The sequence below is a fragment of the Ylistrum balloti genome, unplaced genomic scaffold (assembly GCF_031769215.1).
Source record: "Ylistrum balloti isolate Yb309-2 unplaced genomic scaffold, AGI_CSIRO_Ybal_v1 Utg369764, whole genome shotgun sequence".
Lineage (NCBI taxonomy): Eukaryota > Metazoa > Mollusca > Bivalvia > Pectinida > Pectinidae > Ylistrum > Ylistrum balloti.
The window spans coordinates 770,492-797,839 of NW_026781961.1; the positions used below are offsets into that span (position 1 = coordinate 770,492).

Here is a 27,348-nt window from a genome sequence, read left to right on the forward strand (position 1 = left end):
GAGTCTCCTACAGAGCTAGGTGGCTTTAGTTGTGGAGAGAATCTGACATTTCAAAGGTTGGCAGGCATATTTTAAACACATCTTGCTTCAGGCTCTACGTGACCTTGTGTGTGTCTCTGTATGTGTAAATCCAGTTTGTTGTATATATATTTATAAAATTACAATATCAGTGATCTATCAATATATGGCTCCTTCAACAACATCAACTGACATTACCTTTTGCAAAATTTAAATATCACACTGACTATTGAGGAATCACATCTAGGATTTCCACACGGCATATGTGAATATTTTACTTTATTTTTCAGAAAAGCAATAAATAATTTTTACAGGAAGGTTTTGTTTTCTTGTTGAAATGAACATTATTGGTGGTCAGAAGTAATACAGGCAAGTTGGCAGAGGGGAAATAGGCTGATGGTCAGAGTTGAAATAGGGTGGTAAGGTGGAGCATTGGTAACACACTTGCCTTTCACCTAGCCGGGGGAGGGGTTTGATTCCCGGATTGTATGTGAAAAGGTATTGGGTCACCTGCCTGAACACACTTGCCTTTCACCTAGCTTGGGGAGGGGTTTAATTCCCGGATTGTATGTGAAAAGGTATGTGGTCACCTGCCTGAACAAGTGAGTTTTCCCAGGGTACTCTTGTTTTCCTCCCAAGTTAAGACCACTCATGCTCTTCCATCCAGGTCAACAAGAGTGATTAATATAAGTTGGGAAAATGTGTTTCACATTTGTTGTATAACAAATAAAGTTAAATGAAAAAGAGTTGAAATAGGCTGGTGGTTAGAGTTGATACAAGCTGATAGTTGGAGATTATACAGGCTGGAAAGTGTTATAGTCTGGTAGTTGAAGGTGATAATCTAGTAGATATTTGGAGTTGAAATAGGTGATCTGAGATGATACTTGTTGGTGGTTCGAGGTGATGAAGATTGATAGTCAGATGTTATACAGGTTGGTGGTTGGGAGTTATTAGCTAGTTGATGGTCAGGGTTGAAATAGGCTGGTAATCTGAGTTGATGCAGGTTAGTGGTTGGAGGTGATAATGTAATTGACAGTCAGAGATAAAATAGGCAGGTAGTCAGAGCGGATACAGTTGGCTGGTAGCTATGGGTGAAATAGTCTGGTGGTCAGAGGGGATACCATTGGCTGGTGGCTGAGGGTGAAAAAGGTTGGTGGTCAGAGGGAATACCATTGGCTGGTGGCTGTAGGTGAAATAGGCTGGTGGTCAGAGGGGATGCCATTGACTGGTGGCTGTGGGTGAAATAGGCTGGTGGTCAGAGGGGATACCATTGGCTGGTAGCTGTGGGTGAAATAGGCTGGTGGTCAAAGGGAATACCGTTGGCTGGTGGCTGCGTGTGAAATAGGCTGGTGGTCAGAGGGGATGCCATTGACTGGTGGCTGTGGGTGAAATAGGCTGGTGGTCAGAGGGAATACCATTGGCTGGTGGCTGTAGGTGAAATAGGCTGGTGGTCAGAGGGGATGCCATTGACTGGTGGCTGTGGGTGAAATAGGCTGGTGGTCAGAGGGGATACCATTGGCTGGTAGCTGTGGGTGAAATAGGCTGGTGGTCAAAGGGAATACCGTTGGCTGGTGGCTGTGTGTGAAATAGGCTGGTGGTCAGAGGGGATACAGTTGGCTGGTGGCTGTGGGTGAAATAGGCTGGTGGTCGGAGGGGATGCCGTTGGCTGGTGGCTGTGGGTGAAATAGGCTGGTGGTTAGAGGGGATATCGTTGGCTGGTGGCTGTGGGTGAAATAGGCTGGTGGTCAGAGGGAATACCATTGGCTGGTGGCTGTAGGTGAAATAGGCTGGTGGTCAGAGGGGATGCCATTGACTGGTGGCTGTGGGTGAAATAGGCTGGTGGTCAGAGGGGATACCATTGGCTGGTAGCTGTGGGTGAAATAGGCTGGTGGTCAAAGGGAATACCGTTGGCTGGTGGCTGCGTGTGAAATAGGCTGGTGGTCAGAGTGGATGCCATTGACTGGTGGCTGTGGGTAAAATAGGCTGGTGGTCAGAGGGAATACCATTGGCTGGTGGCTGTAGGTGAAATAGGCTGGTGGTCAGAGGGGATGCCATTGACTGGTGGCTGTGGGTGAAATAGGCTGGTGGTCAGAGGGGATACCATTGGCTGGTAGCTGTGGGTGAAATAGGCTGGTGGTCAAAGGGAATACCGTTGGCTGGTGGCTGTGTGTGAAATAGGCTGGTGGTCAGAGGGGATACCATTGGCTGGTGGCTGTAGGTGAAATAGGCTGGTGGTCAGAGGGGATGCCATTGACTGGTGGCTGTGGGTGAAATAGGCTGGTGGTCAGAGGGGATACCATTGGCTGGTAGCTGTGGGTGAAATAGGCTGGTGGTCAAAGGGAATACCGTTGGCTGGTGGCTGTGTGTGAAATAGGCTGGTGGTCAGAGGGGATACAGTTGGCTGGTGGCTGTGGGTGAATAGGCTGGTGGTCAGAGGGGATACCGTTGGCTGGTGGCTGTGGGTGAAATAGGCTGGTGGTCGGAGGGGATGCCGTTGGCTGGTGGCTGTGGGTGAAATAGGCTGGTGGTTAGAGGGGATATCGTTGGCTGGTGGCTGTGGGTGAAATAGGCTGGTGGTCGGAGGGGATGCCGTTGGCTGGTGGCTGTGGGTGAAATAGGCTGGTGGTTAGAGGGGATATCGTTGGCTGTGGCTGTGGGCGAAATAGGCTGGTGGTCAGAGGGGATACAGTTGGCTGGTGGCTGTGGGTGAAATAGGCTGGTGGGCGGAGGGGATACCGTTGGCTGGTGGCTGTGGGTGAAATAGGCTGGTGGTCAGAGGGGATACAGCTGGCTGGTGGCTGTAGGTGAAATAGGCTTGTAGTCAGAGGGGATACAGTTAGCTGGTGGCTGTAGGTAAAATAGGCTGGTGGTTGGAGGGGATGCAGTTGACTGGTGACTGGTGGCTGTAGGTGAAATAGGCTTGTAGTCAGTGGGGATACAGTTGGCTGGTGGTTGTAGCTGAATTCGGTTTGTGGGCGGAGAGGATACAGTATGCGGTTGGTCATACATGAAGTAGGCTGGTAGTCTGAGGTGAAATAGGCTAGTTGTCAGAGGGGATACAGGTTTGTGATACAACTTCAATAAGAGTGAATTGATTTTATCTGCCTATGAGCATGACTGGGATTACATTGTTATACCTTTGGGACAGACAGCAAAGTAAATGACTGCTCTGTCATTCATGATCCTGGTGATTGTGCGTAAATGACGGTAAAACAAAAATGGAAACCTATAAACAGTAACACTTACATCTGTTGACTACTGAGAATCTGTGTACTATTTTACTGTATCAATGATATAAATGCACATCATTTGTGAACATGTGCCACTACTGAAGTTGTTGCTTTGCTCGATATTTTTGTGTGTACATGGTTTTCTCAATCTCCATTGTAGATTTCTGTATTCATGTTTTCTTTTGTCTGGATTCAACATGTATCTGTGATCTGTCCAACAATTCTGATTAAGTAACCAGCTACACCTCTTGTGATTTAGTCACAAAGAACCAGTCACACCTCTTTTCTGTGTGATTTAGTCACACAGGACCATTCAAACCTCTTCTCTTTGTGATTAAGTCACACAGGACCATTCAAACCTCTTCTCTGTGTGATTAAGTCACACAGGACCAGTCAAACCTCTTCTCTGTGTGATTAAGTCACACAGGACCATTCAAACCTCTTCTCTGTGTGATTAAGTCACACAGGACCAGTCACACCTCTTCTCTGTGTGATTAAGTCACACAGGACCAGTCAAACCTCTTCTCTGTGTGATTTAGTCACACAGGACCATTCAAACCTCTTCTCTGAGTGATTTAGTCACACAGGACCATTCAAACTTCTTCTCTGTGTGATTAAGTCACACAAGACCTTTCAAACCTCTTCTCTGTGTGATTAAGTCACACAGGACCATTCGAACCTCTTCTCTGTGTGATTAAGTCACACAGGACCATTCGAACCTCTTCTCTGTGTGATTTAGTCACACAGGACCATTCAAACCTCTTCTCTGTGTGATTAAGTCACACAGGACCATTCAAACCTCTTCTCTGTGTGATTAAGTCACACAGGACCATTCAAACCTCTTCTCTGTGTGATTAAGTCACACAGGACCATTCAAACCTCTTTTCTATGTGATTTAGTCACACAGGACCAGTCACACCTCTTCTCTGTGTGATTTAGTCACACAGGACCAGTCACACCTCTTCTCTGTGTGATTTAGTCACACAGGACCTGTCACACCTCTTTTCCATGTGATTTAGTCACACAGAACCAGTCACACCTCCTCTCTATGTGATTAAGTCACACCTACTCACTATGTGATTAAGTCACACAGGACCAGTCACACCTAAATTACACAGAACCAGTCACACCTCCTCTCTATGTTATTAAGTCACCCTTCCTCTCTATGTGATTAAGTCACACCTCCTCACTGTGTGATTTAGTCACACAGAACCAGCCGTTATGTTGAGACAGACCCAGCCACTACACCAGACACCTCCACTCTATGTGGTAGTCAGATAGGGCCTGCAGACACATCCCTATCACAGAGCTATCTAAAACAGAAAATACCAAGATTATGGGTAGTTTTATGCTCTCGTGTGCAATTTTTTCTTGTGCCTGTGGTGCTATAATATACTTTGTGTATTTTGTACTGACAGAGCAAGAAATAAAGGAGTTGATCTATCTACATTTGTACTATGTATTAGTATGTAGGAAAAGTCTTGATGTACACTCGCCAAGTTTAGTCATCATCCTAAATGAATTGGTCTGGGATAGATTTTTTAATGCAGTTTTTCAGTAAACGTGATTTTTTTTCTTGAACTGTCATTGTATTTACCGCTCTTTATACGGAAAATTCATTGACTGCTGTCTGGATGTGCTAACATAAATTCTATGGAAACCTTAAGTATTCTCCATGAGAGATTTGTGGTACCTTTTGTGTATACATCTCATCTAAGTAGGTTTTGTGATAATATCATGCTTACATAGAGGAAATGGTTTTATAGACTTGATTGCATTCTATGTACCAAGTTTGTGTACATGACCAATTTCTCTAGTTAGAATCATTCAAAGTTTCCTAACTGATGACAATATCCTGACATTGATTAAAATTTTCCTGTCCCCACTGAGCTTCCCAGTATCTGTTATGGGATGGACTTTTTACATCTAACAACTTTACTTTTCCTTGTATTCTCTCGTTATACTATGTATTGTTTGTTCACCGTCCCACTGGCTTTTTCCTAGTCCTACAAATCATTGATACGTCTCCTTCTCTATAGAGCTATATCTTGTCCCATGGAATGTGTCTTCTGTCTCATTAAGAATTCTGTACCAAAGGACTCTTCCTTGTCCCACTGAAGTGTCCTACGTATGTCTCATTCAGATTTTGTGTCCCACATAAGGTTGCAGTGTTATTGAATGTCAGTAGTAATAATCCATATTTTCCATCAAGTACACAGTCATCTATACTGATACAAACAGTTGACAAGATTTCTGGTTTTCTCCCTTAGTCTGAATTGTCTGCTAATGTATGTTGTCTTCTGACAACTATCAATGCAGATGTATGTTGTCTTCTGACAACTATCAGTACAGATGTATGATGTCTTCTTACAACTATCAGTACAGATGTATGTTGTCTTCTGACAACTATCAGTACAGATGTATGTTGTCTTCTGACAACTATCAGTACAGATGTATGTTGTCTTCTGACAACTATCAGTACAGATGTATGATGTCTTCTGACAACTATCAGTACAGATGTATGATGTCTTCTGACAACTATCAGTACAGATGTATGTTGTCTTCTGACAACTATCAGTACAGATGTATGTTGTCTTCTGACAACTATCAGTACAGGTGTATGTTGTCTTCTGACAACTATCAGTACAGATGTATGATGTCTTCTTACAACTATCAGTAACTATCAGTACAGATGTATGATGTCTTCTGACAACTATCAGTACAGATGTATGATGTCTTCTGACAACTATCAGTACAGATGTATGTTGTCTTCTGACAACTATCAGTACAGATGTATGTTGTCTTCTGACAACTATCAGTACAGATGTATGTTGTCTTCTGACAACTATCAGTACAGATGTATGATGTCTTCTGACAACTATCAGTACAGATGTATGTTGTTAAACAAATCTACAGCTGTGCGGGTATCTTCTATCATCACCTGTGTTACTTTATTACATATCAGCTAACAATGTTCCACCATTGGTCCTAAATACATTTTCTGTGTTGATAGGCTGTTAAGAATATATTAGTGATAATGTAGCAGAGCTCTCTAGTAGACAGTGGTGATATTACAGCAGTTTTAATTGAGAATTAATGGCGCTGTACAGTATAACAAAGATGAGATACCTGTAATATACAGTCTGTTACATTTATAGACGTAGCCCTGTAGGAGTACAGAAGATATCAGCAGCACAGGTGTATTCATTTGTTAAAGACTGGGCTTCTAGTACAGCTAATGGTTTTGTAAATCTTATATACCTCACACACTTACTGTATAGAGGGAAGAAAATAAAGACTTGTCAATAAATTATATCCTTTAAAGTTTGTATGTATTGTGTTATTGTTAATTAAGTTACTGTTAATATACATAGCAACCATAATATTATCCTGGTTACTTCAGGAAGGTTAGAAAATTAACTAATGACATATAATAAGCATGTGTAATTGTTTCAATGTTTAAATGTCCTGGAATACCTTTAGTGTGAGTAATTTCACCTGAAATGCAGAACACTTTCAATGTTTCCTACTTACATAGAATAGCGTCAGTAAATTTGCTCAATTGAAACAACAGATGCCTTTCATTCTGTGCATTTCTTTTCTATCAGAAGCATGTGTGTATTTATAGGGTCTATTTAGTCTGGTTCACTAAGAGTTCTAGTAGAGTGCCAACCGCTGTGTCATATCTATTTATGTCAATTATCTGTCAAAAAAATGGTTTGATTTTTTCATGTTTTCGTTGTTTTAAACCCATTGGTTCAAAACAATTAATTAAAAACAGGGATTTGTAAAAAGAATATTGAAACTCCTTCTAGCTTGTGACCCCTGGTACCGTGGGAGGGATTCACTTTGATTCTAGTTATAAAGGAACTGTCAATTTCACTTCCTCTGCCTGAAGTTAAAATCTCATTCTTCCCTTCAAACTTGAAGGTTATTTTGACTAGTTGTAAAGGAAGTTCTTAATAGACTGAATATAGTATAGTTTAAAAACAAAACTTTATTTGAAGTACTTGTTTAAAACCAGCTGGTTCTCAATTACTTATTTTATCAAGTAATATGTTAAAATAACCTTATTAAGTATGTATTTAAGAATAAGGCTAAACAGAACGATTTTTTCTGTCCTATAGTACCAAATATCAGGATTTTTTTCATTTAGTCGTATTATTTCAAAATATTGTTTAAAATCTGTATAGAAGATCTAGAAGTAATATAAAAAATGCTTTACTTTCTTATAAATTTTTGTCAATTTTCATTTAAGAGAGCATCTATGTGCTATATAGCAAAATGAAAGATTGAAAAGTGTTATGTTATAGGTGATGTCATGGTTTGTTTGTAATAGTTTTAAACTAATATTGAGTTTACAAAAGGAAGATGATGTGACAGCCTTGGGTATAATAGACCCACCATTAGATAAAATGATTCTGGATCTCCTAATTATCTTCTTCCTTACACACTTCTCCTGCTTGACCTTGAAGAGGATTACATTGAATCCGCTGTGATCACTTTACTGTGGTATCAGACATATCTATTGGTTTTCTGGAAATTCCTCCATACTCCAGGTCAGACCTAAGAATTGTACAGGTTCTGTATAGGTTGCCATGACAACATCGGACACAGATCTTGTTATTCTCTGAAAGTTACATCTTCCTTAAGGTAATTAATTAGATCTCCTAAGGATTCATTATTTTTAAATTTTCAAATTTCCCATGCATGATTATACTTGCATGACTGCAAGCTGCTGTACAACTGTGATATGTACGTACTTCTACGTTATATGTCCAGGACATATTGATACAGAGAAAAACAACACATTTGTCATGTTGTTATTAGATTTCTTTTTAACTGTAATAACAGAAATATTTGTCCAATGATGTCTTGACTAGATCTCATATACAGGCATCATATCCCATCATAATCATATCTACTAAAACTTTTCTGATTGGTCAAGTTCTGTTGTTGGTCTAGAAAGATTCTTGGTAGAATTTAAACAGCTGTATTACCGGAAGGAGTTCTGTATTTACTGGGTACGTGTTGATAAAGCCTTTTCTTACTAACTACAATCTGTGTTATTTATCTTCATGTGTAACAGGTATATTATCAAGTTTGGTGATATTTTACTAATAAACATGTAATGTAAACAACGTTTAGGTCACGATGCCAGATAATGAAATTACTGTATTAAGGCAAAAGGACAAAGAGATGTTTCCTCAATTTACGTCCTAAATCAAACAGCAGCTGTAAGTGGTGACGCCCAGTTATGTATGTGATCCTGGCTACTACTCCCAAGACATCAAGAAAAAAAGACTAGGAGAAGGAAGTTTAAAGATTAAGGGTAATGATTCAATATTGTAGGATAGATTAATGTGTAACAAACCAGTACAGATAAGGTAGTTTACGCCCGGTAGATAGTCACAGATAACAGATTTAGAAACAAATCCTATATCTCATTAGTTCTGTTTTGGCTTTTAATTTTTAATAGTGTGATACATTCTCAACTTTTCATATGTATTTTTTCCCACATTGTAGTCCATCCTGTTGCACTGTGTCAACTCTACTGTTATAATTAATGATATGTGTCACAGACATACCCAGTATGGTTGATTGTGTTAGGTTTGGGTTTGGTACAGCAAACCGCTGTTAATGACGTAGGGTTGTAAGGCTTGGGTTTGGTACAGCAAACCGCTGTTAATGGTGTAGGGTTGTTAGGTTTGGGTTTGGTATAGCAAACCGCTGTTAACAATGTAGGGTTGTAAGGCTTGGGTTTGGTATAGCAAACCACTGTTAATGATATAGGGTTGTTAGGTTAGGGTTTGGTATAGCAAACCGCTGTTAATGATATAGGGTTGTTAGGTTTTGGTTTGGTATAGCAAACCGCTGTTAATGATATAGGGTTGTTAGGTTTTGGTTTGGTATAGCAAACCGCTGTTAATGATATAGGGTTGTTAGGTTTGGGTTTGGTATAGCAAACCGCTGTTAATGACGTAGGGTTGTTAGGTTTGGGTTTGGTATAGCAAACCGCTGTTAACAATGTAGGGTTGTTAGGTTTGGGTTTGGTATAGCGAACCACTGTTAACAATGTAGGGTTGTAAGGCTTGGGTTTGGTATAGCAAACCGCTGTTAATGATATAGGGTTGTTAGGTTTGGGTTTGGTATAGCAAACCGCTGTTAATGACATAAGGTTGTTAGGTTTGGGTTTGGTATAGCAAACCGCTGTTAATGACATAGGGTTGTTAGGTTTGGGTTTGGTATATCAAACCGCTGTTAATGATGTAGGGTTGTTAGGTTTGGGTTTGGTACAGCAAACCGCTGTTAATGGTGTAGGGTTGTTAGGTTTGGGTTTGGTACAGCAAACCGCTGTTAATGGTGTAGGGTTGTTAGGTTTGGGTTTGGTACAGCAAACCGCTGTTAATGACGTAGGGTTGTTAGGTTTGGGTTTGGTACAGCAAACCGCTGTTAATGATATAGGGTTGTTAGGTTTGGGTTTGGTATAGCAAACCCCTGTTAATGGTGTAGGGTTGTTAGGTTTGGGTTTGGTATAGCAAACCGCTGTTAATGGTGTAAGGTTATATTAGACAGTCTTTAATACTGCCTATAGAAAAGGTAGTTATACATTTGTTGATTCTGTGATTGATCCCGTCCACCTTTTGGCTTGAGAGATCAGTGCACTTGTTGACCAGGGGTAGTCCAATGATACTTTTCTGTCATAGTGAGTTCAGTGTTCAATTAAGGCAATGAGACACACACATTGAGCTGTTGTATGCCTGGTATTGGCATACAGGATAGGAACATTTATATTATGAGGGTGTCAATTTAAAGCCAGCGTAGTGTGAAATTGTCTTCTTAGTACATTGTATACACTTTATAGTGATAGGATAGAGGTTGGTACACAATGTACCATTCTCTGATCTGATTCTCTACATTTCTGTAGACAGACAGTCTCGGCTTCCTCTCCTCCCTATCAGGCTGACTGACTCTATATTTCTGTAGACAGACAATCTTGGCTTCCTCTCCTCCCTATCAGGCTGACTGACTCTATATTTCTGTAGACAGACAATCTTGGCTTCCTCTCCTCCCTATCATGCTGACTGACTCTATATTTCTGTAGACAGACAATCTTGGCTTCCTCTCCTCCCTATCAGGCTGACTGACTCTATATTTCTGTAGACAGATGATCTTGGCTTCCTCTCCTCCCTATCAGGCTGACTGACTCTATATTTCTGTAGACAGACAATCTTGGCTTCCTCTCCTCCCTATCAGGCTGACTGACTCTATATTTCTGTAGACAGACAATCTTGGCTTCCTCTCCTCCCTATCAGGCTGACTGACTCTATATTTCTGTAGACAGACAATCTTGGCTTCCTCTCCTCCCTATCAGGCTGACTGACTCTATATTTCTGTAGACAGACAATCTTGGCTTCCTCTCCTCCCTATCAGGCTGACTGACTTTATATTTCTGTAGACAGACAATCTTGGCTTCCTCTCCTCCCTATCAGGCTGACTGACTCTATATTTCTGTAGACAGACAATCTTGGCTTCCTCTCCTCCCTATCAGGCTGACTGACTCTATATTTCTGTAGACAGACAATCTTGGCTTCCTCTCCTCCCTATCAGGCTGACTGACTCTATATTTCTGTAGACAGACAATCTTGGCTTCCTCTCCTCCCTATCAGGCTGACTGACTCTATATTTCTGTAGACAGACAATCTTGGCTTCCTCTCCCTCCCTATCAGGCTGACTGACTCTATATTTCTGTAGACAGACAATCTTGGCTTCCTCTCCTCCCTATCAGGCTGACTGACTCTATATTTCTGTAGACAGACAATCTTGGCTTCCTCTCCTCCCTATCAGGCTGACTGACTCTATATTTCTGTAGACAGACAATCTTGGCTTCCTCTCCTCCCTATAATAATAATAATAATAATAGACTTTATTTCAGGTCGATAACACTTTGAGTCAAAGACTCTTCTTACAAGCGGTCGACAGTAAAATTTACAGTATTTACAACAATCAGGCTGACTGACTCTATATTTCTGTAGACAGACAATCTTGGCTTCCTCTCCTCCCTATCAATCTGACTGACTATATTTCTGTAGACAGTCTTGGCTTCCCTTGTTGGACATGTATTTTACTGACGTCTTCTCAGTCTGTGGGGGAGTTCTCTAGCATGGTGTCCAGGATATTAATATGTATCTATCGTCCCAGTTTCTTGAACGATCCATTAGCTATATCCTGGCTGTATCCTGTGTCTGAGGGACCTATAGTCTTTTGTCCCACTAAATGAGGCAGTTCTCTATATCAGAGTGACATGCATTAATCACATTTACATGTCTAATCCATCTTACTAGTTCTCTAGTAGTGTGTCTGAGAAACATGAAGTATAGTGTCTTTTGTCCCACTCTCTGGAGCAGTTCATCATGTCTCCTTTGTCTTAGCTTTTGTCCCACTGTGGCAGTTTACTGTGTACCAGGGACATAAGTGTAGTGTCTTTTGTCCCACTCTCTGGAGCAGTTCATCGTGTCTCATATGTCCTAGCTTTTGTCCCACTGTGGCAGTTGTTCCAGGGACATGAAGTGTATCATATATATATCTCAGCTTTCATCCTTGAGCAGTTCACGAAGTCTAAAGGATATGTACATATTGTATATAAAGTATAAATATTTGTCTGCTGTCCAACTCTCTAGTGGTTCAAGCTCCTCCTTGATGATAAATGGTAAGGTGCACTCGTAAGTAATACAGCTGAACTCTGTAGGAGGGAAGTCTATGGGCTGTTTATTGTTGATACTTCCTTATTCACTAGACAACTGTTCTCAAACGTTATATCATCTGTCATTATTGAATATGATACATTACAACTCTAAGAATAGAAGCAGACATGTTTTACTCCTTGCCATTTGTATCTTGACTATATGTTGAAGAAAACCAACTTTTACTCACTTTCAGTTTATTCTTACTAAAACTTCCTCACAAGTTTGAATGACAAATACCGGTAAATGTAGGATGAGATGATGAGGAACACTTGGATCAGAGGAGAGGTCTCCATCTTTATAATATCAGATCTGACTGTACATATATAGATACACATAGTCCAATACACACCAGATACATATGGAGACTGGTGAGGTCGTTTTAAGGTTACATACTTACTGGGACTCTTTTATGTTTTAAACTTTACAGAATGAAATTACTAAAACAGCGATCAGATGTGTACCCAGCCTCATGACCATCTTGTCAAATTCTCTGAAGATTTCAGTCCTGTCAGATTCAGTTTGTGTGGAAAGATCTATATCACAGTAAACATAAGATTTTACTTACTAAATTTTAATCCACTTTTAGTTGTTTGAACTTTGAGTAGTCAGACCGCACTCCCTATAAAGGTCGTATGTCTAATGACCTATATCAGGTATGTACAAGAAGTCCACACTTCCTGGCTCTGCCTTAGGATGACTGCTTAGACATGACTGGAAAAATAGTACTTAAACAATGTGTTGTAGATCAGATTGTGTCATTTAAAACTTTGGTTTGTGGATCAGAAGATTATTTTAAAGTACAATGTTATATTGATCAGAAATTATCATGTTCAGATATATAATTTGATATGTATATATACAGTGAAACACAGATAAGTTCACAGGACCAAATGAAAAATTTGACTTATCTGATGTTTCCAGCCGTGTTTCTATGAACGGAGACATTTTGCATGAATGACTGACCCTATTACTGGATAAGTATTTCATAGCACGGGCCTGACAGTAATGAGTAAGTTATAAATAAGTAAAATTGTTTTGTAATTTTATACAATATTGATATTTTTAGCCCACCATCTAATAGATGGTGGGTTATTCAAATCGCCCTGCGTCCGTGGTCTGTCGTCCGTCTGTCCGTAAACAATTCTTGTTACCGCTATTTCTGGAAAAGTACGGGATGGATCTTTCTCAAATTTCATATGCAGTTTCTCCTTGGTCCCTAGTTGTGCATTGTACCTTTTTTGAACTGATTCGCATTCAAGATGGCCGACAGGTGGCCATCTTGGATTTTGGAAGTAAAAGTTTGTTACCGCTATTTCTGGAAAAGTACCGGATGGATCTTTCTCAAATTTCATATGCAGTTTCCCCTTGGTCCCTAGTTGTGCATTGTACCTTTTTTGGACTGATTCGAATTCAAGATGGCCAACAGGCAGCCATCTTGGATTTTGGAAGTAAAAGTTTGTTACTGCTATTTCTTGGAAAGTACCGGATGGATCTTTCTCAAATTTCATATGCAGGTTCTCCTTGGTCCCTAGTTGTGCATTGTACCTTTTTTGAACTGATTCGCATTCAAGATGGCCGACAGGTGGCCATCTTGGATTTTGGAAGTAAAAGTTTGTTACCGCTATTTCTGGAAAAGTACTGGATGGATCTTTCTCAAATTTCATATGCAGTTTCCCCTTGGTCCCTAGTTGTGCATTATACCTTTTTTGGACTGATTCGAATTCAAGATGGCCGACAGGCAGCCATCTTGGATTTTGGAAGTAAAAGTTTGTTACTGCTATTTCTTGGAAAGTACCGGATGGATCTTTCTCAAATTTCATATGCAGGTTCCCCTTAGTCCCTAGTTGTGCATTGTACCTTTTTTGGACTGATTCAAATTCAAGATGGCCGACAGGTGGCCATCTTGGATTTTGGATGTTAAAGTTTGTTACTGCTATTTCTTGGAAAGTACTGGATGGATCTTTCTCAAATTTCATATGCAGTTTCCCCTTGGTCCCTAGTTGTGCATTGTACCTTTTTTGGACTGATTCGAATTCAAGATGGCCGACAGGTGGCCATCTTGGATTTTGGATGTAAAAGTTTGTTACCGCTATTTCTTGGAAAGTACCGGATGGATCTTTCTCAAATTTCATATGCAGGTTCCCTTTGGTTCCAAGTTGTGCATTATACCTTTTTGGACTGATCCAAAATCAAGATGGCTGCCTGTGTGTGATTTGAGAGTAAAATCTTGTTACTGCTATATCTGAGGAAGTACTGGATGGATCCTTCTGATATTTCATAGATATTGGTTTCCCTTGGTCCCTAGTTGTGCATTGTACCTTTTTTTGGACTGATTTGAAATCAAGGTGGCCCACAGGCAGCCATCTTGGATGTCAACAGTAATACAGCACAAGCATATTGTCCATTATCCACCTGTAACTGACTGCTATCTAATAATACTTTGGGATCTTTTTCAAATGATATTTGCTAATTGGTGCTTAATAAAAATATCTTGTGCCATCATTGAGTACATTCAATGAAGACCAGTTCATGAACATTTACAACACCTGTAACAAACAAAAAAAAAATAAACAAATCTTCAAGAACTGAAAACAGATCCTCAAATGGTGGGCGCCAAGATCCCTCTGGGATCTCTTGTTTACTTAGATATAAGTTCTAAGTACGAATATGAAACAAAAAATGTAATGTGAAACACTCGTCATTGAATTGCACAACACGTGCGGATACACACCCAATCTCATACACATAACTTAGTGAATCAATACCGAAAGTGATACAAATATTATACTCACTAACAAGTCCTGTCAACAATATTTTAAAGTCATACTCATTAAATATGTACCCTTGAACATTCTACATTGATATGACATGGACAGCACTGAGGAAGGTTAAGAAAAGCTGAAGGTCATGGCAACATCACTTATGCATGATTTTACTTGTACAGTACTGTAAGAACATAACAGTAAAATAGAATAAAATAGAACTAGCACTTTGTATTTGTACATGTATATCAGTAAATGTATTTAAAATCATATACACATGTGTCAATAACAAAGTAGTATTTTTATTAATCTGCATCAGCACTATAGTTACTGCTTGTTTTTCCTTTTAGTTTCCGGCAGCCATGCACCTAAAACTCCTAAACAAATGTTTCAATGACAAGTATTTTTATCAATCAGCATTGGCGCGGTAATTAGCGTTTAGTTTCTGGCAGCTGGGTGCTGATCACACTCAGTCATTCGGACTGATGCCAGGAAATTTTTACCTGAGACGAGGTGACACCTGAATGTAAGACACAAAAAAGGAAATTTTGGTAGAATTTATAAGGGATGGACCACAAAACATATTCAACACAAACGCAGTATTTGACTCAACAGTGATTTGATCATAACAATAATCTCAGAAGTAATTAGAGGTGATACAAAAAAAAGGAAGTACAGTTTATAAATTGTAGACTGCAATGGTTTACACAGAATTCTTCATGACCTATCAGGATTCTGACCTGTGTGACCCTTGTATCTTGACCTTTTATGGTGATAGGTATCCCAGGTGTTATACACCTCTATATCAGTACATGCTGGTTGCTATTTAGCCACTCTGTTATATATATAGTATCAGGATAAGGTGACTATTACATGTAATTGTAGGCTAGCATTACTGGTGTGTTATACTAGTCACAATTTGGAGCTACAAATGTATTCTATTGACCACACTGTGCTTAATTACCACTAAACATGGCAGCTGTGTGTATTATCCTGTCCAGTCTAAGTGATGTGGGGCTGAAACTCCACCCACTGGTCAGACTGACCAAACAGGCTGACCAGGCTGACCAAACATCTTGATCAATAAGGGCACACATATACGGTTATACACTGTTGGTGTAGTATCTTTATGCTTTTTATGGTTGTGGAAGTAAAACACATGGCAGATGACTTTGAAATTCTTTCCTCTAAAAGATGTAAACAACCTTCTGAAGTAAGCACACATAACAAGTTGAAATGTAAACAGTACAGTATAAACCTGGGTCCTTTATTACAATTCTTCCTGGTGTCCAAACTAGTTCTTATATTCCTGTTGGTGACATGAAAGTTCTTCTCATTGGTAACATATAAAAGGCTTTATAAAGGTGCATTCAAGTAATCCTAGACATGCTAACAGAACTGTTGTGAAAAAAACATATTGAACGGTTAAGGAAAGCTAGATTGAGCTATTAGCTGCCAGTATTACTGATTTTGGATTGGATGTATGACAGTGTCAAAGGTCACTGATTGGATATTCCTCAGTGTCAAAGGTCACTGATTGGATATTCCACAGTGTCAAGGTCACTGATTGGATATATCACAGTGTCAAGGTCACCTAGTATCACTACTGCTGTTTCACCTAGTACCTCTACTGTTTCACCTAGTACCGCTACTGTTTCAACTAGTACCACCACTGTTTTACCTAGTACCACTACTGTTTCACCTAGTACCACTACAGTTCCACCTAGTACCACCACTGTTTTAGAGTGCATGCTCTCGCTGAAATGGTATAACCTCATTGATATACAAGGCTTTACCAGATGCACTGTTGTGTTGTCAGCAGCATGTTTTTTTGAAGTTTTTTTAAGGCATATGTTCATCCTGGTTTTCTTCAGTTTCTTCTCCTGGCTCAGTGTAACAACTGATAAACATTGGTTTTCATGAAAAAGCATTTCTTGTTTTCATTTTCGTTTGGAAATAATAAAATATTATATACGTGTGGAGTATATTCCTGTGTGGTGTGAGTGCGGTTTATACTTCTGTACTAACCAAGCTTGTTTTGTTGTTGTTTGTCTTATTAATTTGTTTGATATTTCATACTTGTGTGGTATTCAGTAAGTCATTATTAGGGATATGATAAATACACACTAGTGTTTGTCTATAAATAACCTCAGACACATGCAACATGCCCTCACAACAGCTTAACAACACTGATACCATTCTTACTCTACATCTTTACCCCACATATATACTTGTCTTTTACAGATACTGTGTACTGGGATTGTTGGGACTGAAATTTTTTAGTGTTGGACTACAGCTTTGCCTCCGAGATTCTCTCAGATTTTGAGAACCCCTATATATCTTTGTAACTTAATTCAACAAATATTTGGAAAATGTGATCTGGACACACAGAAAATAAGTCATACAAAAAATACTGTGTATAACAAGGTTTCTTTTGGCCATAAGATTGCATGGCAGACACTTGACTGAAAAATCATAATTATTGAGAAACATTACATACTCTTACATGTTCCTCTCTAATAGAACATAGTTGATGCCAAATCGCATAATAAACCTCCTGTTATACAAAATTTTACTTTACACAATGAAGCCTACAAGTAATTTTCAGATAGGATTCAAATTTTATCACAAAATACTACGTTCTTTGACTCATTGTTGTCCTTTTTTCATCTAATTTTGATTGGTATTTATGTCCTTGTCAGGTTCATCTAAGACAGGGTCTTATTGTGTTAGCTGACGGCTACTTCACTGAACACATACTGGAGGCCTGCAAACATGATATTCCAGATCATATAGCAGAGATTTTCTAGCTCTTGTTACAACCATCACAGCATATGACAACATCTGAACTCTAAGAAAACACATGTTCTAAGTAGGGATTGGATATTTCACCTGATGTTATGAAGGTCTAATTCTTCACTGACTGAGATATCACAGTCCCTGAGACGATGACAAATACTGAGATTGTTCTACATGTCTTCATACAATTTAGTATTTAGTAATTAACATGTGAAATTTGCAATAGAAAGTACTTATGTCTGAGCACAGTCCAGTCCTTGGTATTTTGTTACATTAATAATGATGAATCATCTTCTTTGACAGGGTCAGATGAGTAAGTAGCCATGCCGTTCATACAGCGGTGTATAGAGCCGACACAGGTGAGCCGTGAGGAAGTGGACAAGTCAGTTACTAATGAATTGGAATGTGTCACTAATCACACTCTCAGTAACATCATCCTTCAGCTCAGCAGTCTCAGTAAACATGCAGAGGACATGTTTGTGGAGCTCACGGCCGAAGCTGACCTGTTTAACAAACGGGCCGGTCAGCTCCAATACAGAATTGACCACCTTCGGGACAAGGTCACCCAACTTGATGCAGCAGTGGAACCAGGTATGTATCTAATGTAAACAATAAGATACTGGGTACATTACGACAGCAGTAACAAGGCAGTTAGTAGCAGTTCTACACTTATTTGTTAGCATAATTCTGGAGAAATAAAATAATGAATACAAGTTAGCTGTTATTCCAGGGCAATAACTTTTATAATTATCTGTTGTTTCAGTATCACTACAGGACATCCACCTCAGGAAGCCATTTAAGAGCTCTATGCCTCATGACCAACAGGTGATATCACAGAATACTATTCCACGTGCCATCCAGAACAGCTACAACCATTGCGATCAGCCTCCAGCTCTTGGCAAACTAGATGTATTTAGGTTAGTTTTACTGAAAATGCCCTAGTCATACTTTACTTGAGGTAAACTGGTCTTGTACAACATGTTTACATTTGTATGAGATTAATAACACTTTGATAACACATAAACAGAATTAACATCTTGTTTATTTGTTTTCATTATGACTTTTTGCGCCTTGAGAAATAAAACCAGGAAATGGCTTTGATAATTTTTTCAGTTGTCTCGGTCACATTTTCATTCTTTAAGACATTCTTACAGTAGTAAATAATTGATTCCAAGTGTTTCACTCTGAGGTAAGAGAGAGACCATGTTAATGTCATACTTTTTGTTTCTAGGGAGGATGGACGAGACAGTATGAAATTTTATACTGATCCAGGCTACTTCTTTGAATTATGGTATGCAGAAATTCAAAAAGACATCGAACAAAAACGAACCGAATTACGAAAAAAGAAACGACAGGTATGTATAGCATAAAACGTCTTGGTTAAGAATTCAATATAGAAATTGATTATTATAGTCCTCCAAAGGGAGAGCATATAATCACTGCTTTGTCTGTCCATTCGTTCCTCAGTCATTTTGTCCATTTGTCTGTCCTTCTGTCATAGTTTTGTCTGCAGCACATCACAAAGATCTTGATAAGGAGAAGTGCTGTGTAAAAGAACCATACGTCTCTATGATTGAGGAGTTACTGACATTTGGTGTTTACATTGGTCATACTAAGAGAATGTGCAGTATATCGAATTCAGGGTCTGCAACTTCTTAATTACGGAATGAATGCCCTTTGATTAAACTTTGTGTCTAATTAAACCATTTTTAGGGAGCATTTATCAGTGTCACTGATACTCTTGTTCATGTTTTCCACCAAAATGACAAATTAATGTTGTCATTGGAATAATTTTTGCTTTGTTTTTCAGAGACCTGGTAAAGAGCAAGCAGGAGGTCGACGCCCACGACAGGTTGTCACAAAGAAAGAAAAATATGCCCATGCAGCACAGGGTGTAGAGTTCAGTGAACATTACAAGGATCCAAGGGCTCTTGGTATTCAGCCCTCTGCTAACCACTACTCCTCACAGGAACTCCATAATGATACCCGTCAGTCTGACCAACATCAACGGCCAGGCAGTCTGGACGTTCGCCACAATCAGGCCAAGGGACATCAAAAGAAACAGGTCAATGGGCCCCATCCTGCTGGTCCTCCACCACAACAAACCCAGGGGTACCCACAACAATCAGGGCAGCATATACCTGAACAGGAATTCCCAACTCCACCCTACACCAATCATCAACCCTACTCCTCTCCCCAGCACCAACCAAACAGAAACTCCACACGTCCACACACTGTGATGCAGAGTCCTGCCCGCCCCTCCCAGCCTCCACCTGCTCCTCCTCCAAACATGGGTGACCGACAGAGTCCATCTACAAGGGATAGCTTGCCTCCACCACCACCCCCACCAGATCCGCACATGTCATACACCCCCAGCCCTCAGACAACCCCACAACCACCCCGTCACCCACTGGTCCATCAGAATAGCCGACACTCCCCAGCACACCAACCACACCACTCTAGTCCTGCACGACAAGACTCTACTGTCCTTCCTCCTCCCCCACCTTCTCCTCCAAATTCACAGACACCAGACACTCCAGTCAACCTACCACCGCCACCCTCTCCTCCAGGCATGGGTGTTTTGCCCCCACCCCCACCCCCTCCTCCTCCACCCCCTCCTCCTCCTCCTGCAGAACCAAAGCTGAATGGTATAGGTCACATGGCCCCTGACACAACCTCCATTTCCTCATCAACTAGCTCAATGACTACATCGTCAACAGGAAATATGCCTGAGCCGCCACCACCAGGCAGTGGACGAAGCGCCCTCCTGGAGGAGATTCGCAACAAAGAATGTAAGTATAGATGTGATAGCTAATGGTGAGTAAACAAGACAGGGAGAGTATCCTCAGATATAAGATACCATGTGGATAGTTCTAACACCTTTAATGTTGTTGGTAATGTTTTGAGGGTGTATCAGAACTGATTTAATTGTGATGTTATGACAACGTTGTTATTTTGTATCATCAATGAAAATCTTTTGATTTTGTAGTTCTCAAAATGAAATACTGTTTTTTACTTGAACAGTGTACAGTCAGCTGAGGAAGGTGGAGGATCGCAAGAAGCAGGAAGAAGAAAAGAGAACACCAACCGGACGCTTTGATGTGCATTCCATCATGAATCGGGCATTCGAGGTCAGACGCAAAGCCCTGGAGGCAAGCGACACAGAGAGTGAGGATGGATCCTCGGAGGAAGAATGGAACTGATTGGATAACATTTGTTACTATGGAAACATTTTACCCAGGAATGTGATTGGTCAATCAAGCATATAACCTGTAAGCTTGCATTATTACCCAGGATTATGTAATGGCTGCATTGAAGGTTTGGTAGGAAATTCTGATTTCAGAAAAGGAGGGTTTGGAAAGTATATGGTTTGTGTCGCGTGCATGAAGGATAAAGCATGAAATGCTTGTGTTTGTGGTACTTATTCCACACTACTTATACCAGTGGACTAAAATGGGGAAATTGACCTTAGTCCATACTTAAGAGTGATGAAGCAGTGCCTGAGGACTGTCACTTAGAGTGGTGAAATAACTACTACTGTACTTACCCTCGCAGGCTCTATATGGCTGTTGCCATAGAATTAGTTTTATACACACAAGCTATAAATTTACTTTTGACATAACACTTTGCTTGTAATGATTTGAATTATTCAGATTTGAATATAATTATTATATATGTATGGTATTGTACTAACCCTCATTGTATATCATTAATCAGACATGTTGTCTGAATCCTGTTTTGATCAAATCCCCCAATAGGTGGAAAAGACCTCTTCCTGTATAGTAAACCTCATGGCTGCTAGGTTTCCCTCGCTGTATCACAACTGACTTGCATCTCACAGTGTAATAAGTGATTATAAGCTGTAATACAAGCTGTATGGTCACACTTCTCCCCTACTTGGTACATCAAAAATGACAAATGTTTCTCAGACATGTCTCTAATGGCATGCCAAAGTTGACCAGGGGAGGTAACCCAGTACAAGTAAGGACAAGTGTCTCCCAGACTTGTCTCTAGTGGCAGGCCAAGGCAAGCCAGGGGAGGTAACTCAGTGCAAGAAATAACTACCAGTGTCTCCCAGGCTGGTGACTGGCTATAGTACACCATAAGAGTTAACCCAATATGAGAAATGACATGTGTCTCTTGATAGCTGACCATGGTTGACCATGGGTGATAACTCAGTAAAAGTGATAACAAGCGTGTATCTCTTAGACTTGTCTATATTGGCTGGCCGAGGTAGACCAGGGGAGATAACTCATTAAAAGTAATAACAAACTTGTATCTCTCAGACTTGTCTCTAGTGGTTGGCCGAGGTAGACCAGGGGAGATAACTCATTAAAAGTAATAACAAGCTTGTATCTTGCAGGCTTGTCTCTAGTGGCTGGCCGAGGAAGACCAGGGGAGGTAATTGAGGATATTTGTGCTGTGTGATCGACATGTTCACACCACATATGTACATGTGTTTTTTGTGTATATGTGCTATACTTGTGACTTGATGTTAGCTGCTGGTAAGATCTAGGTCTTCCTATCTCCTGAACTTTTGTAAATTGACATTTATCATGAGGTCAACCAAATACAAACATTGTTTATATTCTGTTAGTGTTTGTAGTTGTAATTGTTTTTGAAACAATTTTGGTATGGTCAGTTTGAGAACAGCTTGTGTGATCAAATTTACCTTCTTATATTGAAAATCATATTGAGCTACTTCCTTTTGACACAAAATGTTCAGTGTCTATTTCAGGAGAAGAAAATCAGGTATATGTATTTGAAAAACATTTCCTCCTGTTTTTGTATTCTCATCCTTGTACCAGTATCAAAATTGTACATATAAAGGAGATGTGTATAGATATGTTTACTATTGTGCAATATTAAGAAAGTGGGGTTTGTTGTGGCGATTATCTATCCCGGTACTACACAAACAGTGATCGTTACACAGACTAGAGTGCTCAAAATATACCCTTGCTAGAGTACTGTCCTCAAAATTGAATGTATCAAGGCTAAATTTATGTACATTCATTATTCTTACATTTTTTTCAAAGATATCACATGTTTTGTGATATCAATAATTTTCAATATATTTGGCATACTCGATAAAGAACTTGCTACCAAACAAAACCAAATTGCTAATGACTTAACTGTATTTTCATGTTAAGCAATCTCTAGAGATCTGCTTATAATGATGAAATGTTTGTGGCACTGTTTTCAGGATAGGAAGTAATTATTTTTTGGTGTTTTACTAATCTGGATTTTTCAACACTCAAACGTCAGCAGCTTGACGGCCATTTTTAGAATAAAAGTATTAAAAGGATTATAAAGTGATGTGTGTATATAGAATGTGTTTTGCTCTGATGTTATTGAAGAGAGATTATCTGTAACCTATTATATATATAATTGTGTAGTTTTATATTTGGAGATAAAAACTTCTCATTTAAATTACAGTACTCTATATATATGTACGTATGTAACCGACACCAGGTAGATACCAGCTGTACAATGATAGTAAATTTCAGAATTGGACACATATATTTTGAGAGTGAATGCTGATATAAGTAATGTATGTTTGCCTATATGTACATTTCATTAATTAATCATTGGTTTCCGTGGTTTCTCATTTATTATTCCCTTCAGATCACAGTTGACTGGCCGACAATGGAGAGGACCAGTCCATTGTGGTCATTAAGGGATGATAGGTTACTGTATTTAACCAAGTATAACAGTGTACTACATTTGTAGTGTGCCTGACAATATATTGTGGTGATTTCTGGATGTTAAGCATGTGTGGTGGTGTAGTCATTCCTGGTATTCTCTACATTGTTATAGCTACTGTGACTATAACATTAGAGAGGCTGGTAGAATGATACTTTATCAACAAAACTCTTTATACTACTATTTTTATTATGTAGCAATTAGTAATTTTGAAATGCCAGATGTATTGCGTCATTTTATTTCAATATCTGTGTTCTTTCATCGCCAGAAACCCTTCCTATGTTATTGCTAAGTTCCCTATCCAAAGTAGTTCATTTCTATGGTCTATTCTTGGAACAGAACCATTCAAGGAATTTCCAAAGACCTAAGCTTTAAATATGAAACAGAAACCAAGTTAGTGAACCAATGTCCTTTTCACTAAGACTGAAGTACTGATTTCCTTGTTTAGAAAAGCAGGAATCAACACATTTCTTAAATAAAGTTTTACGATTAAGGAATCGGTAATAAATGAAATAAATAAATTTTGTCGAGATCAAACCTAAAAGAAAAGTGGCTTATCATTACAATTTTCTCTCCTTTGCTATGTTAAATCATTTTGCCCCCTTTGCACCTACCCAAGATAAAATGCTCCACTGGTTAGATCTAACACATCTACAGTGTTAAGAACTTTGGAAAGTTTAGCATATGATCAACACTTGACTCTAACAATTGTTCTATTATCTATTAAATATAAGGGCTTGTATTGTAACACGTTTCCACTTGGAATATTTTGATTTTTTATCAAAATTGGTTAGTTCAGTATTTACCAAAGAGATACAGATGTCACTAAGAGGTGCTCATTGTAAGATTGCTGGGCACCATGTCATTGTAAATACACATATTTATAAAGCTTTTTCTGTATTCATTCTTTGTAATTTTTAATTATGTTTAAAGCTATCAGATATAAATATTAACCAATTTTCTTACAGTTTAAAATATCACTAATTCAAAATAAACCATGGGCTTTCTCTAAAACAATGTCCTGATCATCTTATATAGAACTTAACTGGAATTCTGATGGAATCTAATTTAAGTGTTCAGGTGACTTGCAGAAAATGATTGGGAAAGTATCCTACAGAATTAAAGACATCATGTTGATCCCTTTTTGTATAATTTTTGTATTTTTAAGTGGTTACATCAGCATTACAGGAGAAAGTGTTACCTTATTTATAGTTAATTAACCCAGCATTGGGATGGACACCAAGTATGATAAACTGTTTATATAGTGTTTACCTGTGTACAGTGTCCACCTGTGTACATTGGCCACCTGTGTATAGTGACAACCTGTTTACAGTGTCCATCTATGTACAGTGGACACCTTTGTACAGTGTCCATCTTTGTACAATGTCCACCTGTGTATGGTGTCTTTATGTGTATGGTGTCTTTCTGTGTACAGTGTCCACCTGTATATGGTGTCCTGTGTACAGTGTCTGTAATCTGTTGTACCCATCCTGTACATAACCATATACGGTGCTCACTCTTGCACCATTCTGCTGTATTTAGGCAATAAAATCTGGCTTCACATCATAACAATATTTGAGTTTTCTTGTTTTTTTTTTTAAAACTTTAATGTAATGGTGAGTTTTGTTCAATTTTGTGTTACAACAGAGGACAAGGCAAGCTTGTTAACCATGTTACAGCTACATACAACAGAAATCTCTTTGTACACTCAATCATGACATGGTGCATTTTCTGAAGGGCCTTTGGAAAAGATAATTTTTGGCAGAGTTATCAACCCTATTTTCTGCACCATTGCCCGACTCTCAATCAATCTCTTTAAAACTGATCAGGCTTTCTATCCACAGCTGTAGAATTGGGATAGTGACACTACCTCTGTTCATTAGTCCCTAAGATTGTGCCACTTTCTGCACAATATCGCAAGTTATATTTGGTAACCTGTTAACCAAGACTTCATACATTTCTTATTCACTATATATGCTACTTATGGTCATTCTACCAAATGGATCTTTTCGATCTTTTCCTTTCTTCTCTTCTCTCCTCTATCTGTCCTTATTAAACTAAAGTTGAAATTTTTTGTCAAGAAATAGCAATAATGATCTTCAACTCTCAAATAAAAGGTGGCCCCCTGTCTGTAATTTATTTTTCTGATCAGTCCCAAAATCAAAAGGATCCAAGGAAAAACTATATACATGTATAAAATTTGAGAAATGTCCATCCAGTGTTTCACCTTTCGGCAATTTAATTTTTGCCTAGCAGACTCAAAATTGAAATACATATACAGGGACCATGGGGCACTTAATGTGCAATTTGAGAGTTATTTCAGTACTTCTCAAGAAAAAGCAAAAACAAAGTTTCGTATCAAAATACAAGACGGCTGCTTGTCCATTTTATATTTCTAATCAGTTCAAAAATCCAAAAGGACTAGGCACCAAGGGAATCTATAGATGAAAATTGAGACGGATCCATTCAGTACTTTCCAAGTCCTAATCTATGATGGCTGCCTGTTAGCCAGTTTGTTTTTTTATCAATGCTTAAATCAAAAAGGCACCTCGGGGACCCTATGCATAATTTTGAAATGATCTGTTAAATACTTCTCCAAAAGTAAGGATAACAAACTACTACTGTCAAGATCCCATGATGGTGGCCTTTCTGCAAAGTTGTGTTTCAGTTCAATCCAAAAATGGGATAGTACACAACTAGGAACTACATTCAAAATTCGAAAATGATCTGTCAAGTACTTCACCAGGAAAAGCAATAATTATGTCCAAGTCCAAGATGGCTGCTTAGTGGCCATGTTGTTTCATTGGATCAGTCCAACAATTGAAAAATTCACAATTAGGGACTAATGGGAACCTACACATGAAATTTGAAAAAGATCCCTCCAGTTCTTCACCACAAATAGCAATAACAAGAATTGTTTAAGGACAGATGGACTGACAATGAACAATAGGGGACTGAAAATTTTATCATTTTTGTGTCATCTGACCCAATACGACAGCCAGGGAGGCCATTTTGTAACATGATTATGCAATCTTGGTTTTCCTGTGCAACACCTATTTCAAACTTCTCAAGTTTCACCAGTGGGATTGAGCTCCAACTTTGCTATCAAATAATAGGTAACACTTGTTACAATTACCAACTCCTCACCAAAACTACCATCTGTATTGTGGAAAAATCCTCCTAGTAAGATTTCATTCAAAGTAGAAAAAATAACCCTTCTCCCTGCTGAAAGTCTTTGTAGTCAGATGACCGTTAAGGCCCATGGGCCTCTTGTTCTATCTAAGTCCATGGGTTTACATGTCTCAATGGAATTGCAAAAATACATATTGAAGGTATTGCTAAGTGATATTTTTTTTCTTGAAATTTAACAAGATCTTTTCTGTCAATATTTGACAGATCCCTTTAAAATTGGTGTGTTTTATCACCAAATGATGTAGTAATGTTTTACTTGGTGGGAGTTGTATCTACAATTTTGGAGATCCCCAATCTTACTTTTGAATCAACTTTTTACAAAATATTTCAGTGATGTCACTCTGCCTTCTTTAATTCTCTTCTGTCATTTTTATACAGCAGTTCACATAGGTCACATGTAAGATGTTAAAAAAAAGTCCAATAATTTATATAATTCAGAGAGAAAATTTATGAACACTAACATTAAAAATCTAATTGGTCAGGGTCAGTACAATAAAGTTTACTTCCCACAAATTCTACTAGGCTATGTATTTTTACAATTCTTACCAGAGCTGTTGTTCCATCAGGGTACTGAATGCACTGTGAAAGAATTGACATTTTCACTGCAAAAAACTTACAGGACTTTTCAAAAATGACTAAAAATATGGAAACTTGTTTTTACAACAAGTGATCTCACTGTAAAACATTGTAAAAATTGTAACAAATAATGTTTATGTATTTTACTTTGACATTGGTTGGCCATCATTTGTTTCCCTGGTGGAACTCTTGTTTTCTGATGTATAAACAAGATTGAGTGATTTGTAGAGAAGCTACTTTGGTACACTTTAGCTGAACATTTTAGGGATGATTATAAAAAGTTACAAACATTTTTAAAGGAAGACATGACAACATGATGGC

General features: G+C 38.9%; 1 protein-coding gene across 1 annotated transcript in view; it reads left to right on the forward strand.

The window, feature by feature from the left end:
• The window catches only part of LOC132543791 (actin-binding protein WASF2-like), a 33,735-nt gene extending 8,904 nt beyond the window's left edge, over positions 1-24,831 (forward strand). The window contains exons 2-6 of the mRNA XM_060207314.1: positions 17,860-18,147; positions 18,320-18,473; positions 18,788-18,911; positions 19,367-20,348; positions 20,581-24,831. Of these exons, the coding sequence (XP_060063297.1) occupies positions 17,880-18,147; positions 18,320-18,473; positions 18,788-18,911; positions 19,367-20,348; positions 20,581-20,759 (1,707 nt within the window). The 5' untranslated portion in view covers positions 17,860-17,879 and the 3' untranslated portion in view covers positions 20,760-24,831. The remainder of the gene's footprint in view (positions 1-17,859; positions 18,148-18,319; positions 18,474-18,787; positions 18,912-19,366; positions 20,349-20,580) is intronic.
• The last annotated feature ends 2,517 nt before the right edge of the window (positions 24,832-27,348 follow it).